The 17,307-nt window shown below is 41.6% G+C and overlaps 2 protein-coding genes across 5 annotated transcripts; one reads left to right on the top strand and one right to left on the bottom strand.

The window, feature by feature from the left end:
* Positions 1–1,553, top strand: LOC105043787 (uncharacterized). Its single transcript, XM_010921486.3, has one exon. The coding sequence runs from the start codon at positions 150–152 to the stop codon at positions 1,359–1,361; it is 1,212 nt and encodes a 403-aa protein (XP_010919788.4). The 5' UTR covers positions 1–149; the 3' UTR covers positions 1,362–1,553.
* Positions 1,554–11,967: 10,414 nt separating this feature from the next.
* Positions 11,968–16,399, bottom strand: LOC105043886 (cationic amino acid transporter 6, chloroplastic-like). Of its 4 annotated transcripts, XR_012140462.1 has the most exons (6): positions 15,838–16,398; positions 15,531–15,753; positions 14,816–15,146; positions 14,178–14,409; positions 12,871–13,587; positions 11,968–12,525 (listed from the first exon to the last, which is right to left on the bottom strand). XR_012140462.1 is itself a non-coding variant. In XM_073255091.1 (5 exons), the coding sequence occupies exons 1-5, from the start codon at positions 16,373–16,375 to the stop codon at positions 13,016–13,018; spliced, it is 1,833 nt and encodes a 610-aa protein (XP_073111192.1). In that variant the 5' UTR covers positions 16,376–16,399; the 3' UTR covers positions 12,662–13,015. The 4 variants fall into 4 exon arrangements, 3 of the variants coding, with proteins under 3 accessions (XP_073111192.1, XP_073111193.1, XP_010919915.2); XM_073255091.1 differs by lacking the exon at positions 11,968–12,525 and having other exon boundaries at positions 12,662–13,587; positions 15,531–15,690; positions 15,838–16,399; XM_073255092.1 differs by lacking the exon at positions 11,968–12,525 and having other exon boundaries at positions 12,662–13,587; positions 15,531–15,687; positions 15,838–16,399.
* Positions 16,400–17,307: the final 908 nt, after the last annotated feature.

Genomic DNA, 17,307 nt, shown 5'->3' with positions numbered 1-17,307 from the left:
GCCACCAAGGCTGCCCACTCAGCCGGTCAAGACACCGCCCGCGCCGCGGTGGGGGCGGCCACCACTCACCCCCGCTAGCGCGCGCCGCAGCGTAAGCCGCCTACCCCTAGGCGGTGCCCCGATCCACGTCCCCACTATCCAACAAAAATATGCCTCCTTTCCCCCACCTCCTCCTCACCCCAACCACCACCACCTCCTCCTCCAAACCCTCCTTCCTCATGGCTTCCTCCTCCGCCGCCGACGCCGACGCCGACGCCTCCAAAGACCCGCCCTCCTCTCCCTCTCCTCCCCCCTCCCCCTCCGCCCCCACTCCCCCCTCCGCCCCCGTCCTCTCCGCCGCCTCACCCTCCCCTTCCCCATCCCCGGCCCGATCCCCGTCCCACCTCCCTCGCCCGGCTCCCCCCTCCTCCGCCTCGTCCCGCCGCCTCCCTCCCCCCTGCTGGACCCATGAGGAAACCCTAGCCCTCATCGACTCCTACCGCGACAAGTGGTACGCCCTCCGCCGCGGCAACCTCCGCGCCTCTCACTGGCAGGAGGTCGCCGACGCCGTCGCCCGGCGCTGTTCCCGCCTCCCACAGGCCTCCCCTAAGACCTCCGTCCAGTGCCGCCACAAGGTCGAGAAACTCCGCAAGCGCTACCGCGCCGAGCGACAGCGCTCCGTCGCCCACGACCCCTCCGCCCCTCCCTCCTCCTCCTGGGTCTACTTCCGCAAGATGGACGCCATGGAGCACGGCAGTGCCCCCTCCGCCGCCGTCGCTGCCGCGTTCCGCCCCTCCTCCTCCCCCGCCACGCCGCGCTCCCGCTCCGACGAGGATGGCGAGGAGGAGGAGGAGGAGGCGGACGATGGCCACGGCAGCGCCGGTGGCGGCGGCAACACCCGCAGCCTCCACCGCCTTATGGCCAACGGCGGCGGGATCGGCGGGGGGCTCAGGTTCATCATCCCAAAGGCGGTGCGGTCTAAGATCACCACCGGATCTAGGGTCGAGGAGAGGGCCCCCGCCCCGAGCGTTGGCGGCGTCATGAACCCTAGCCCGACCACCCGGTTCTTTAAGGGCTCCGGCGGGGCAAGGCCGGCTATGGAGGAGATGAGGCGGCGGCTGGAGAAGAGCAGGAGGAGAAGGGAGAGAGACTCGTCGGATGCGGTTGGGGAGATGGTCTCGGCGCTGAGGACGCTGGGGGATGGGTTCATGAGGATGGAGCAGATGAAGATGGAGATGGCGAGGGAGATGGACAAGGTGAGGAGGGAGATGGAGTTGAAGCGCACCGAGATGATCCTCGATTCCCAGCGCCGGATCGTCGACGCCTTCGTTAAGGGTTTCTTCGGGGGAAAGAAGAGGGCCAAGGTCTCTCCCGAAGCTTGAAAAGGTGTTATCTTTCTTTTGTTTTCGATTTCTTTTCTTCTCTTTTTGTTAACGTTATGGCTATGTATGAACGTAGATATAGAATTCTCAGTGTGGAAAATGGATGGATGGTATCACGGGGACGGGGTACTTTGTTTTTGTTTCTTGTTTCTAATGGAATCATATATGAAGCGCTGGCTTGAATTATTTCCACTTCCTTTTGTTTCCTTCTATGCAGAGCTAATAAAGGTAAATTATGTGCGAGTTTCTTTTGCTTTGAGGGCATTCGTGGTGGAGTTGCTTTGCTCCTTTTTTATTGGAAACTTCCCTGACAAGGCTTTTTATGTTTTGCTCTGTGATTACTGTATGGTTACGGACAAAATGAAACTTTTTCTTGTAATTTTGACTGTCAACTGCTGATACTACTATTTGATGGGTATTGTATCAGGGCAGTAAAAAAGGTTTTTCTTGTTGCATGGTTTTAATGTTCTTGATGGGTCGAGAGGAATCACCTCCAGTCTGACTGGCAGAAATTGGAATTCCTTGAACTTTTGCCATGCAGGTTTTGTTGACCTTCCATTTCTTATTGCTGTTTTCTACGTTTTTTTTGTAAATGAAATAAGTGCCTTATTAATTTTTATTTTCTTTTATTTTAGCAGATGTTTTTCTTATTAGTGAAAGCTGTAATTACGACAGGACAGTTTACCTTGTTTATGTTTGTACCAATTATAAAAAAAGTGAAGTATTGGGAGCAAATTCACCATCCCATTCCCTTTCCAAGTTCCAACCATCAGATTGATTCTGAAGGGAACACTGTGTTATTCGTCCTTCTTTCAGTGATTTATCTGCTTCTTAATCTCATGACGTTGTATAAGCTGAGTTGAGCTATTCAATCTCTGCTTTACTTGAGCTTCGACACCAGATAGTGCTAACTGATCCTACTAAAATTTCTTTTTATGCATGCGAGAGAGTAACTGTTACATTCATGTTAAAGAACCATCAAATCATCTTCTCCTTGGAACATTGCTTTATTATGTGCTTTTTCTGAAATGTCTTAAACTTTTTCACTAGTTATCTTAATCTTCAACTGCATCCCTTAACCTTTGATTGCATGAAGCATTTTCATGGCTTTCCTCATATTACACTGTCAGCATTTTCATGTTGTGAAATATTTCAATCATTTAAAGTGCAGAGGAAATTTTTTTTTTTTTTTTTTTCATGGTTCCAATTTTTTTTTCTACATGGATCAAGAATCCCATTTTCATGATATTGTGCTTGCTTATTTAGCATCATGTTATGATCAATAGTGATATCAGAAAAAATGAATTTCTTTTATTAATGGAACTTAATGAGGTTGACAAATTGTTATTCTTGCGTTTGATGCTGTAAAAAAAAAAAAAAGAAAAAAAGAAAAAAAAAAAGAGGATGATGCAATATAATGGCCTCTTGGATTCTCAACTATTTCATTAGAGTCTTGCCATGTTCTCCTTTTTACATATATTTTCATGTCCGACTTTTGTTCAAAGTCTGATTCATTATGTGAACAAAGCATTACTTCTTCAGTATAATTCTGGTTAACAAAGGAAAATAAACTATGCCATATTATTTCAAATATGGCTTGAATTTTAAAGTTGAAATCGGAATTTTTTGGCCATTTTTCTCCATCCTAAGGCATTTGCACAAGTTCAATTTGAGTGGATTCTTCAATGGTATAATACAGTGTTAGTCATTCATCATGCTTTGGGGATGCACGGTACATGTTTAGTTTTTGATCGGCTGTGCATTAGAGTTCCAATTTGCAGCCGATGCTGCTTGAGATGTTAGATGATCAAAGTTTCGAAAGCACATTCACAGGCTCCTCCTCATCAGCATATTGATGCAACTTAAGTCTTAGCTTTTTTTTTTTTTCCCTTTTGTTTTTGATGTTTTGTTTTAATTTAAATGAATTAGCTAGTCTAGAACAAAATGCACAAGAGGCTCTGGTTTTGTTTTGAAAACACAAACATTATCAGTTATGATTAGTACTTAGTTTATGTTTAATGTTCTTTCACTCGAATCTACAAATGATTTTCAAATTCTTGTAGTAAAGCTTATATCTTATACAATAGATGGGTGGTACTAATAAGGCTTCTTTACTAACTAAATTTTAAATTACTTATACATATAGAGTCTAAAATTAGGGTCAGATAGGAACTCCATGGACCTTGGCTTTGTTGATTGACTTGATTTACATTGCTTTCATTTGGTGGGTACCTAGATTAGAGTAGAATCGAGCAGAAAGTTTTTGGTTTTGATTCATTTTTCTTTAGCAAGAATCCTGCTAAAAGGATTCTTACTAAAATTCCTAAATGTTGAAATAAAAATGATAGGAGTGGTAGGCGGGTTAGGTTTGGGAGAATGTTTGCTTTGTTGCATCCCTTTTAAAAGGGTTCATATTGAAATGTTTAAAAAAAGATGGTCTAGTGCATGAGGCTCTTACTGTTGCGGGGTCTAGGAAAGGTCAGAGATATGCAGCCTTACCTGTGTGTAGAGAGACTTTTTCTGTGCTCCAAACTTGGGTGCTCCAATTCATAACTGAGTCACCTTATTGTTGTGACAAGGCTCACCCTCCTCATTTTGAAAATGTTTCTTGGTGTCCAAACTATATTTCTCTTGTAATGCAACTCATTACACTAAGATTTCAAGAGAAATGCAAAGAATAAAGGAGAAGTTAATTAGGTTTTTAAGAAGAAGAGGGATGTTTTGGAGAGCTTACAATGGGGAAATCTTATATGTTGTGAAAACATACTAGCCAAGAGTTAGTTAAGACTTTTTGGGGTCTAGATTTAGTGAGAGATGACTTAGGTTAATGGATGGATTTTGTGGATTATTTGCTGGATTTTGCTAAATCTATGACTAGATCATGAGAAAATATTATATAGTTGTGTGTCATGCAATGTGTGGAGTGGAAGAGGCACCTAAATGTTAGGGCCACACATGTGACTCTCAGGTATTCATTATAAACATGACAGGTCGAGGTACTTTTCCATGTGATTAGGACAAGGGGCGAAGAAGAAGAAGAAAGGAGGAGGAGAAGGAGAAGAAGAAGAAGGAGGAGGAGAAGCAGAGGAGAAGAAGTAGAAGGATTAGGAGAAGAACAAGAACAGGTGCAGCCATTTTTTGAAAAACGAGGTAAAGTAGTACTTGGTTGCTAAGGGATTTGTGTAGGAATTAAGTGTTTGTAGAAAGTATCGAATTTTAGTCAGGTTTTTATATTTGTAGTCGAAAAATTGTAACATGTTTCTTTATTTTTGGGTCTTCTTTCTAGTATGATTTTGTGTCAGGTTTAATGCCTGAATTAGGGGTCATGTCCTTTGTATGCTTCTAATACATTGTATAAAGGGTTTGGCTTTTAGATATATTAATAAAAATTCTCAGAGAGAACTTCCTTCATTGAACAAAGGGTTCTTCAATTTAGTTTGCCTTCAATTTGTGTGCTGATCTCAGAAGTTAAATCCTGACGATCAAATCACTCTTCACTTGTCACACCATGTCAAGGTGAGAATGCATCAAAAAGCATTAAGTTTGCCGGAGAGGATATTTGATTTGAGTAGTGAGCTAAATGGAGTGTCGTCTGGCAGTTTTTCTAGTAGCTTTGGTGAGAGAGAGCAGGAAAAGATACTGCTTATGGTTGGTTGGATCTATGAAAACCAAATTACTAATTCACCAGTGTTTTGAGAAAGGGCTTTTGTTTACCGAAAAATTTGTCCCGATTGGGCCCAAATGAGGAGCAACCGGGCCTGTTGCATAACCTGTTTGAGAGTGGATGATTGGTGGGGCGAAGAGATATTTTTTACTAGTTTAGCTTGAAGATACTCAGTTATTATACTAACTTTTCTATTGGATTCCTGGATGATCCAAGCACAACAAGAATTACGAGATAATATTGTAATGAAATGTGAAGATCTAGGTCTTGCCCCATCTCTCTTTTGCTTAAGTTTTTCATACTTTAAAAATAGAACTAATGAAGAACTAAGTTTCGCATAAGCAAATAAGAACCTTATACATCCAATTTTTCAAATTAGTTGGGGTGTTTAATGAGATTTTTTTTTTTACAATCGACAAACTATAAAGAAGTTAAGATCTCACCAATAGGCTTATTATCAAGCAAACATGATACAAAATTCATATGTTTTCTTATTTTCCTTCTTTACTTCGGAAGGTATGTTAAGGTTTAGGAGGAGAATCTCCAGACCTGAACTGATACCAGAATTTTCCTCTTAATGAACATGATGACCTAATCAATTTCTCTAGATTTTTTGATCGTGGAGTTTTCCTTTAATGTGCTTGACGATTAGCATAATCTTGGAAATTTCTCTTCATGAACAAGATAGCATGCATGATAATGATGCTATATATCAAACTATGTTCATCAAGCACATGAGTGTGGATGGGGTTGGGTTGGGAATATTTTTTCTTTCTTTCTTTTTGGTTGGGGTGGGGGGAATTGGAGCAATGTGTGCATTCATTACCCTATGTGCGTATATATACATGGATTGATATGTATCTCCTTGCATGCATGCTTCCTTGCACATGTTTGTGTATATATAGCAGACATTAATAATATAACATGGGGTGGTCAATGAAGGCCTTGGCAGAATCAAATGCCAAGGGCTGCCTTGGATTGTCCAGTGATTGTTTGCGTAATTTAAATACAATACACAATGTGTTGGCCACCTTGTGTGGCGCCCTTTATCAAGTGGATGTCAAGTGATGTTGCAATATCGAGTATAGGTCAAGTAGCGTCGATATTTAGCATAGAATTGATTGTGGACTGTGGGACGTGTTTACCTTTTTGCGATACAATAAAAAGGATGTGAATCCTGGTAATGGAGTGTTTTCATCCAAGATCATCACCCTATTAATTAGAAAACATATAAGATGGACCTTATGGCTTGGATTTGTTGTACCATTGACTTTATGGAATGGACTTTTTATCAGCCAAAATTGGCCTGTAAAAATGTTACATGCCATATAATTTATCTGTGTATTCGTATGTTCATTTTTAGATTGCTATATAGTGATTTTAACAAATGCTTTTGATGACAAAATTAGAAACCCTTTTTGCTATGGAGGATTGAGCAAATGGAAGACAACTTAAATTTGAGGCATTGTGTCATTGTTAGTGGAAATACTTGAGAAAATTTCATGATGTTGGTTTTTGGCATGACATCAGGTAACTTTATTTTCTTCTGGTTTGTGATTATGCAAGGGTTCCATTCATGAAGTCCAATATCAAGGTTTTGAAGAGAACAACATTATAGAACTAATGCTGGATAAGCAAGACTTTTGAGTGCCCTCTTCTTTACCAAAGATTTTTTACTTCTATCATGGTTTTTTGCTGTATAGCTCTTAACATATGAAATTAGTGGAACATGATGAAAGTAATATCTTTTCCATTTTTTTTTTCAATGATACAAAATACCATTTTGAGGCTCTGATGCAGCATGTCGCAATAAGGTATATTGTGTCTAGAATGTCCAATTTGATGCTAGCTTTTTGGTGGCATTTATATGGCCAACTAGTGGGTTGAGTTAAAGTTGTCATATTGATTTAGCTTTTCATTTGCTAATGGTAGTTCATATAATTATTTTGGCTTATCTATTCATGATGAACTTATTTTTTCTTTAACATAGGATTATTGATGTTAATATTACAGTTAACTCATTCTTGTAGAACTGGGGTCCATTGAATTACTTTATACTCCATAAAAAATTACTGAGGGTGAGAAACTTCTCTTTTTCTTAATTTACCACTCATGGGGGAATCCAGTCGAGTATTCAGCTGGCTGTTTTATAATTTGAATGTAGAATCTTACTACGTTATGGATCAAGATTAAGCTTTGTATCTGGAGTCTCCGAGGTGGAAGTGAGAGAGTAAGATTGGAATTGCAGTTATTAAGGTATGGGACCTGCTTTTCTTATGACTGTCCACCTCATTGAGTTATTAATGAGTCCCAGGCTTTCCTGGTAATTTAGTGCACTTGGCTCATCTTTCATCTGAGGAAGTTGTTGCAAGGCAAACTTGTCCTCCATCAAGTAGAGATTTTCCATTCACGTTGAGGGTTTGTTGAGATTTCATGCCCATGTTAGTCGACGGTCACTTTATCTCTTCTGCAATGTGGCAACCTGCAGATTGTATGGTGAATGCTCTTGTCGAGAGAAATGATCTCAATGTTGGTTTCTCCCTTGCATGTTTGAATTTTGATCAGGCCATACCTGAGTTTAACAGAGCCTTCTTTATGTTCATATTTAAGTAACAAAATATAATTGTGTAACAAAACATCATTGTACAGACTTGCAATCCTCTAGGAATTTCTTGGTAAGTAGGGGTTTTATTTGTTTACAATGGATATATTATATGAAGGAACGGAAACCTCAGGATGCTTCAAGCTAATTTTTCTAGCAGGCGGAAAGGCTTAGTAGTTATGTTATGTTTATGCACACACGCAGACAGAAGAATGAGGATGAAAGATTAAAGACACACTATCATTCTAGGTTAACATTATTTGGTGAACTAAAAGTGTTTTTTTCCTTCATTGTTGCCTGGTCATCTTACATTCATGAACACGTCTGAGTTGAAATTAGCACGTTTGAGGGGCCTGAATGATGTATTACAAACAGTATGCAAGCTTCAGATGGATGTCTGGCAAATCAACCCATTTGTTAGTGTGTAACACATGAAAAGATGAAAAGCTGTACCATTAGAGGATCTTTTGATGGGGAACTGGTTAGGTTATTATGATCATCTGTAATGTGTGATGGAGGTTTTCTTGATTTGAAGGATTGAAGAAAATTGAAACAAAATAGGAAGAGGTTAGCAATACAAGATTGGGAAAAAGGTAAGGCAGGACTTGGATAGCCTGGATGGAAGAATTTTTGGCCCTTGAGATGGATGGGATGATAAAGAAGGCATCTCTCTTAAAATTATCTCTCATGGTTTCGGGTGTTTACTTGGATATATGCATGGAGGCCCGTGCACATAACTTAAGTTCGCCAGCTTGTCAGGTCTGTATCTTGTATATTCCGCAGCAAGCCCCTTGGATTATATCTTGTTATGGAAAGCCCATTGGATTGGATTCTTGTTTTTTCGATACAGGTTGTCAGGTCTGTGTCTCGGATATTCCGCAGCATGGTTCTGTGATGTTGGGGTATACGTAACTGACAGAATTTAAATAATAGACACGATATGCTGTCCCATCTTTTCTTTAAACTTACGCTATATATTTTTTTTCCCACTTTTTATTGTTGCTAAACATAAAACCAAAGTTTCTGGCCAAGTAATGCTTGTTAATTTTGTACTTGTATGGCATATATTTAGAGATTTTTAGTTGTTGTTTGTTCCAACCTGAGTACCACTGCTGTCAAGCAAATGGATCACTGTTGCTGTTTTACGAATCCAACTTCCCCCAGTAATGTTTCCTGCTGTGCCTTGTCAATGCTGACCTTTTTATGTTACCAACATACCCACGGAGCAACTTTAATTTGTTGAATTCCTCTTTTGATGAGAAGAGAATCATGACAAAATGCTATAGGGAACTAAAGGAAACATTACTACTGTTGCATTACTTTCGTCCATTTTTCTTGCCAGGCCCGTAAACCTCCTTAACTATCTATTAACCGTATGTACCAAAGTCATCTGTTAACGTGTTAATAAGGTTCGCCGTCTCGATACTAGATCTCATATTAATGAAATCCCACATAGTGTCTGTTGCGGCTCATCTTCAGTGGACAATCAGATTGTTGCGCCTGAGTGTCGAACGACAGGAAATCGGTGGAGAAGGACCACTTGTCGGGGAGAGGGCACAGTCGAGAGGGTCGAGAACGAGAGTGAGGATTCACGGTGCGCCGAACAGAGGTAGGGTCAACTTGGGCCAGACAGAAAGGTTTGCCGGTGGCATCCGGTGGCAGCCGGAAAACCTGCAAGAAAAGTCTTCGTCGGAGATGGCTCGACGATGACTCTCCGATACTCAAGTCAGTTTTTAGCTCAAGAAGTGCAGTGAGTGAGGCAGAGTTTCAGACTCTGAGTACTTAAGTATGCGTACCTCTTGGGGGTCTTCTCTTACCTCCATTTATAGAAAGAGTGGAATGAAGGATAAAGGATAGGAGAGCATTTCGATAATGTCCAATCATACGGAGCCGTAAGGGGGCATCTTTAAATGGCCCCGTCAGTGGGCGTGCCTTTTGTCTAGTGCGCCAGTAGTCGCGGTGGCGGGTTTTATCGCACGCAAGTGGCATAATTAATAACTTTGTGTTGTCCTATCATGACGCACGACAGACTGTGTGGGGTATGACTTCAGGATGATGTGACTTGATGTGATTCGATGGGATTGCACGGCGGCCACACTTGACCACTGGTTGTTTGGCAGATGTCGATATCCGGGTCAGTCACTAGTTGGAGCAAGATGAAAAGGATTGAAAGCAGTCTGAGGTGAGTACCCCACGTGCTAGCAGTCCCGGGTTCGTCAAGTAGGTTTGGAGAGTCAAGTTGGTACATGACCAATTTGAAGCATTAGGCGCTGTAGGCAGTTGAAGAATCCGATTTTCGGACTAGGACTGTCGCGTCAGGCAAGTATGTTGGTTTCTCGCTGATGTCGTCGGAGAAACAGATTGGTCGTTGGCCGATGTAGCTTTTAACTTGGATAATATTGCCACATCCAAGTGATGTTGAGGTCGGACTTCTACCGACCTCAGCTTTCAGACGAGGTTGGCTTCTCGATGAGGCCGATTTTTTGGGGACCACGGTCTTCTGATGAGATCAGCCCTCTGGTGAACCCGTCTTTGCGTCGAAACCTGCTTTATGCTGATCTCTACGATCTGGCTCCACATCAGTAGCTTCACGTTGGTATTCTTCCAATGGCATCGGCTTTTACCGAGGTAGGCCTTCGGTGAAATTGGTTGGATGAGATCAGCTAAGTGACGAGGACTTGCCCCAATAGTGTCATTATATGGTATGGTATGGTATGTCTGTATCGGTACCGGTATAGTATGGTATGCTCCATACCATCCGTCGGTTCAGGCTCACCATCTTTGTGTGAGGTTGTTAAGCTTTTAGGTATAAAAGCTCTTCTGTTGGCCATACGAGTTCTGAAAGATACTGATACGGGATACGTTCAGCAGGATTTGTGAAAAGACTTGGTTCTCTGGCTTTGAGGTATTCTGAGGTATATCCTAGGACATCTTTTCGGCTGTCACGAACTCCGTGAACGAAAATACCTCCAGGTTCCAGGCAGGTTGTGGTTTTGATGTGATAATTTAAAGGAGTTGGTATGTATTGACTACTGGATGCAAGTGTTCTGCAGGCGTACTCCTTTGATTGCTGTCTTTTTCCATTTTAACAAACATGAATCTATTTTCAGACAGAAACTCAAAACAGCTTCTAGTTCTGTTGCACTGCGATTATTTTAGGGGCATGGTATATGGTGCTTTATAACTGGGATATGGTGGGGCGTTTTGCATGATAGCCTGCAGGTGATCAGCCATTCAACATGATTGCCATCTCAGTATCTGGACATCCAATGAAGACTCCACATGGAGCCTTTGATTACAAACTATTAGAAGCATTGATTGGTACTGAATAACAATTGCCATAAGGGTAGTCTTCATGAGTCACAGGTGAGCACTTAAAAAGGCTTCGACTTGGGACCATTAGCTGAGAAGGCATGTGGTCCTAGCATTGCTACTTTGTGCAAATTGATTGATTGCTATGATTTGGCCATTTCCTGAATGGAATCATAATAATGAAACTTTAGCAGCTCATCGACTTAATCAATCATGCAGTTGGAAAGTTGAAATCTTCTCCTAGATGCTCGGCTTTAGGTGGTCCTTGGCGACTTTGATACGGTTTTGCGGTCCTGTGGCTGATATTATCAGCATGAGAGAGTAGATTACAATTATCCAGTTAATGTGGGGTAGAATCTGTACAGCTTTTCAGTCTTCCTCGTGCATGCTAAATTGGGTAACTCGACCGAGCAACTGATTGCATTGATTTTTGATTCCTGAATCTTCATCGATTCTCTGAATGTCGAGAACTATTAATCACTAATCTGATGCTTATTGGTAGTTCATGTTCATCTGCATTTTCTTTAGAATTTGCTGCAGACAGGCTCAAGCTTAAGAAAGAGTTATCCACAAGCTGAAAGTGATTTGCTGCCAGATTAGCTTATCATATGTGGACAGCATTGTTCTTTGCCTTGGAATATTGTCAAATCCTATACTGAGGGACCAGAAGTAACAGAGTTAGTAATGGTAGCACAGACTCCACATTGTAAGACAAGCAAGAAGTAAATGACATTGGGAGAGTGTAATCGCGGATAATAGAACAAAGTCAGACCAAAGCATCTCTAATGTGGATGCATGTCTGCCACCCTCATGCATTGTTATATTTTCCTTAAACATTGAGATGGTTGTAATGCGGTCTGGGTGGGTGGGTGGGATGCTTTCTCAATTACAAATTGAGTGGTCCCAGAAATTTCTACGCTTGTCGAATATTGCATTCTTTAATAATTGACACACAATTCACCCAAGATGTTATGTTTCTAATTTATAAGAAGTATGTGACAAGGAATCGGAGATTGAGCTAGGACCCAAGGTAATTGAAGTACGATGGAGGGGACCAAGAAACCTAGAATCAAATTATGGTTGCCGAGGTCAACTCTCTCCCCTGCCTGGGATGAAAAGGAAAATAGCCGTTGATGAATGCCAGAGTTAATTTGCTTCATATCTTTTTCAGGTGAGCAAAACTTTTACAAGAAGCTTGGCACGAAAATTAGTGTATCCAATTTCTCTCCAAAAGAAACAAGTGCATTCAAGCACTTCTGTTGGCATTTCTCTGGGAAGTTTTTGGTGGAATAAGATCCGAGCCTTTTGAGTATAGCTTTGCTTAAAGCTTTACAAACAGCCGGCCTTGTTCGGACAGCTGAACAAAAAATTATGGGGGCATCCAGATAATTGAAAATTCTTCACTTCTCTGAGCTTTTTCTGGAGCGCACATTGGAGAGAAGGCATAGGCAGATAAGCACCATTTATTTATTTTTGGTACTGAAGCATCATCTTTTTATCTCAGTCATGCGCTCTGATCCAAATCCAAACATATCACATTTGTAGCAGATCTGAGCTGGAAATAGTCCTCCAACCAGACCCTAGTCCTAACAATGCAGTTCAACAGCAAATAAAGTCCACTATTAGTGATTGCACTGGAGGAGGTACATGAACTATAAGGCAAGATGAGGAAAATGAAGGAAAAAAAAAAAAAAAAGCAAATTACCAAAATACCTTTTTTTTTTTAAGTGGAAACTACAATATGATTGAGACCAAGACCAAAACTAATTATAGAAGACCTAAAACCACTCCTGCTGATTGAGAACATTCTTTTCTGAAACCATAGGGTTCACACGCTTTTTTGTGCCCGCTATGCATATATCTCACGATCATGGCTTGTAAAAAGAAGGAAACCTAAAGGAAAAACATAAGACCATTTAAGGGAGATCTACCTCTATTTTGGTCTAAGCCTCCTCAATGGCCCTTCAGAGAGGTTTTTCTCGATCTCCCCTTTTTATTTTTCCTGAAGTAGGAGTCCAATATCTCATGCACTGGAGGGCGCCCAAGAAGGCAACAAAGTTCAGCTACTATGATGAACTAAGGCACCTGTACGTCCAGTTTGGCAGCTTGGTGATCATGGGAAGATGGGTTTGCATTTCCTTGATCTATTCCCCTCTCCATCTCCATTTCTTCCGCATGGTATGTGGAGTGCACCCCATACAACGCATAGAACAATGTGATCACAAAACTCCACACTGCAAATCTCACGAAAGCCTTTGCTTTGAGAGCAGTCATGAGAAAAACATTGAGGAAGATGGAGGCTGCAGCCGGCCATGGCATGAATGGCACCGACCACTCCGACGGCCGGTGATTGCAAGGGACTCTATGATGAAAAAAAGCAGTGACAAGAATGGAGGCACCACCAAACAAAGCCATCTCCCACCAGTATCCTTCATTGAGCTTCCATGATAAGGAGAAGCCAATGGAGCTTGACGTGAGGAGCAGCAGGAAAAGGAGAGTGGGGAGTGGGCGGTTCCTGCCGACTTTCACATAGCGCCGATAGACTAGTGCATTGGCTACCAAGTAGAAGACCAGCAGCGTCCCAATTGATATCATTTCCAGCACTATCTCAAGTTCTGTGAACAGCGCAATTGATGCTGTGAAGAGTCCTGCATCATGTCGGACCATGGAATTCTTGTTTTAGTTTACTCTTGCGTTGATAAGCTTTGATAATAGCTAGAAACATACTTCAACCAGTCAGTCCTCTTAAAATTAAACTTTTTTGTGAATTGATATTATTATTTCGAGTTAAAAAAGGGAAATCACGGGGATCATCGATCTGTTGGAAATATATATAAGCTTGATCTTATGAAGTCTACCAGATTAGTAGAGAAAGCAACAAGGCTGCAGATAATGTAGAGGTTATCTCACAAGGGTTTAGTGGGGTGCCTATTGTAGCGGGATCATCCCTTAGGCATCTCCTCTTCTATAATCTTCGAAACAATGAAAAACACTGGCTAAAGATAAAGCCTACAGCAGTCCTATATAGTCTAAATATGACTGAAATTATCCATCATTTGGTGTTTCTAGGTGAAATTCTTGGCTTTCTAAATAACAAATATGTTTTTAATACATGTTTCTATAGTGGTCTCTTGAGTAACCACTGTATATATATATGAGGCCATTTCAGAAAAAGCAAGACCACTAGCAAGCTTTGTTTGAAATCATGTATAGCGAGAGATTATGTTGCAGTTCCTACCCAAGAAGATTGTTGCATTCATTGGGGTACCGGTAGAAGGGTGCACTTTGGCGAACCAGAGTGGCACCAGCCGAGCTCTCGCAATGACACACAGGTATCTTGCCTGGCCTAGCATGGCAACCAGGAGGGACGCCACGATACCCAAGCTCGCCCCAGCTCCAATGGTTTTGCTCGCCCACTTCCAACCCACCTTCTTCTGGAAAGCCGAAGAAAACGATGCGTTCACTGATATCTGCACACAAGATAATCTTAAGTAAGATCGATCCAGTTAATACAATGGCTTCCCAGATGGGCATTCATCATAGTACGTACTACTTTTATCAAGTAAAATTAGAAGATCTTTCTGCAAAAGTTTCTGTGTGATTGTATTTATTTATTCCACTAACCATTTTACTGAGGAATAATCCTAACAACTACTTGTCTATAACACGGTTAGGCTTCAAAGCATCACTTTTGGCTCTGAAAACTCTCTTTCTAGATCTCTCTCTCTCTCTCCCCCCCCCCCCCCCCCCCTCCCTCTCTCTCTCTTTCTCTCTCTCACGCACACATGCACACTGACATTCAAGTGAAAGGTCCCTTCACATTCCCCCAAACCACAGACACAAAAATAAAAAAATAGGAAAGAAAAAGTTCATTACCTCATTGTAAGGAATCATGAAGCACAAAGCCAAGGCCAACAGACAATAGAGTGTGGAGACGATTAGCACGGAGCCGGCAATGCCAATAGGAAGGCTTTTTGAGGGGTTCCTAATCTCTTCTGCCATGGTTGACACGGAATCATAGCCAATGTAGCTGAAGTATACTATGGCTGCTCCATCAAGAATCCCTCTCGCACCAAAGGGAAGCAGCCCTTTAGGCTTTACCAAATTTCTTGGACTCCCGTTGCAGAAACCAGCAACAATAATAAATCCAAAGAAGATCACATGAAAGACAGTCATCACAAGGTTCAACATGGAGCTCTCCTTTGTGCTGAAATCCCAACAAGAATACTTGTTATTCCATCATCGTTAGGAGTAAAAAAACTTCTCTATGGTATATCATATTGACACGATAATAATGACCATAAATATAGATACTGGTGATGCATGGAGACAAAATAGGTGACCAATAAAAGAGGCATTAAAAACAATATCATCATCAACAAATTAGTCAAAGACATAACTTATAGGTTTTTAATATCAAAATCAAACGCAGACCGCACCTTGTAATGAAGGAAACAAAACGATGAATAAACACCCACTATCTCACAGATAAGAAAACGCTTAAAAGCATACCGACTTCAAAATAAAAAATCACACGCTCGGAAAGAAACATAACATGAAAAAATAAATAACAACCGTCCAGCACTCATACCCATGACAAAGGCATAGAGTGAGAAGAAGAAGAAGAACAACAGCAGGGAAATCCAGTTGGTTATAGTCCTTGGCTAGGCCAGACACTTCAACCCTCCATGAGCTCGCGTTATGCGAACCAAAGGCACTGCTCAAATACTCAGTAAAGTTTCTTGCCACTGCTGCGTTTGATAGAACATACTCCATTAATATATTTGCCCCTCCAAAATAGCCCACAAACTCTCCTATAAGATTTCAAATATGAACATAAAATGAAGTCCTTACCGGTAAGTGAGGACAATAATATTTACAAGTTCAAGCGACCATACCGAATGTTATCCTTAGATAACTAAAAGCACCACCGGCGACCGGTGTCTCGACGGAGAACTCAGTGTAACACAGTGAAGAAAGGAGTGCTGATATTCCTGCAATGATGTATGAAACAAAGACGGCAGGGCCTGTGACCTCATGGGCGACCCTGCCTGTCGTCACGAAGACTCCAGCACCAAGCATCCCTCCCACACCGAGTGCCACAAGGTCATACCACTCCAGCTTCCTCTTCATGTCTGCCCCTGATCTTTCCCTCACTTGGTTGAGCTCCTGGTCTGGGGTCCACGTAACCAACGCTCTCCTCCTAAGCCTGTGGGGCGTTTGGGAGAGGGAGTGGAGGATGGTGGAGAAGGAAAGATGGTGGAATGGCATTCTTGGAGTGGAGAATGGATGGATGGTGTTCAGACTTCTATGCGCAGGGGTTCTTACTTTTATACATGAGAGAAGGCTTTGAGAATCATGGACTATTCCTTCCATCAAAAAAGAATCACGGGGTATTGTTCCTAGTGTCCCTGAAACTCGGGGGGGAGTATACATGGCTCATCCTTAAGCTTTCCATGGAATGACCGCTGTTGTCCTTTGGCTTTATTGTAAGTGCAACCTTGTCCTTATCTCAGGTTCATTGGCTTATGAACGTCCTTGAAATGCTGCTCCTATTGTCTAACCTCCTGGTTTTCTCATAAACTCTATGTTACGTGTTTATGTTGGGCTGCTATATGTAATGATTTCCTTTAACTCATTCTTGCTAGCCATCTGACCACAGATGTTGCTAAGTAGGGCCTTAATCTTCAAATCCATCTCAGATACTTACTTCACACACAATTAAGCTGTGGTTCCCATCTAAAGTTTGGGATAAATCAATTGCTTAATAGTTCAGCCCTTTTTTTTTTTTTTTGAGTGAAACCCCATTTACCATTTCAGTCGCCTAGGATAATTTATTCCTTTTTCTTGCATCACTAACTCTGGGTAACCTATTCCTAGGATGATAAACTGGATTTAAACCCAGCACCTTATTTCATGAGTCCGCTTGCTGCACCTGCTCGACGCATCACAGCCACCACGACTCGATTCCACTAGATCACATGTCACCACTGTAACTGCTAATTTCAAGGTGAAGGTCTTTATATGCAAGTTGAATCTCAATGCAACCTAAAGGTTTAAGTTGTTGAGTTTTGGGCCTAATAACCTTCCACTTATTGTTCCATGTGTGATTCTTCACATAAACTGCAGATGTAGATTTTTCTCTTTGCTGTGTTTGCGTGTTTGCAAATGTAGGTGCATGCAAGTGTATCGATGCATGTACACATATATATGTATGTATCTACGTCCTTGCATGCGTGCATGTTTCAGGCTTGGAGAGCCTTCCTTAAAGATCTATATATTTAGCTTTCAAATCTACATTAGAATTCAAGATTTCTATATTTCAGGCAGTCACTATAACTCTAATCTCAAGATAACCATTTTATATC

The sequence above is a fragment of the Elaeis guineensis genome, chromosome 4, assembly GCF_000442705.2.
Source record: "Elaeis guineensis isolate ETL-2024a chromosome 4, EG11, whole genome shotgun sequence".
Classification (NCBI taxonomy): Eukaryota; Viridiplantae; Streptophyta; class Magnoliopsida; order Arecales; family Arecaceae; genus Elaeis; species Elaeis guineensis.
Note: the sequence above shows the minus strand (reverse complement) of the source record. Positions and strands in the feature narration are given on the sequence as shown.

Excerpts from the sequence above, each read along its gene's own strand:
- LOC105043787 (XM_010921486.3), top strand. The coding sequence starts at position 150 with ATGCCTCCTTTCCCCCACCTCCTCCTCACCCCAACCACCACCACCTCC.
- LOC105043886 (XM_010921613.3), bottom strand. The coding sequence starts at position 16,375 with ATGTATACTCCCCCCCGAGTTTCAGGGACACTAGGAACAATACCCCGT. Across the intron at positions 15,147-15,530 it reads ACTCTATGCCTTTGTCATGG|CACAAAGGAGAGCTCCATGT; the intron begins GTATGAGTGCTG and ends TTGGGATTTCAG. Across the intron at positions 13,588-14,177 it reads GAATGCAACAATCTTCTTGG|GACTCTTCACAGCATCAATT; the intron begins GTAGGAACTGCA and ends GACATGATGCAG.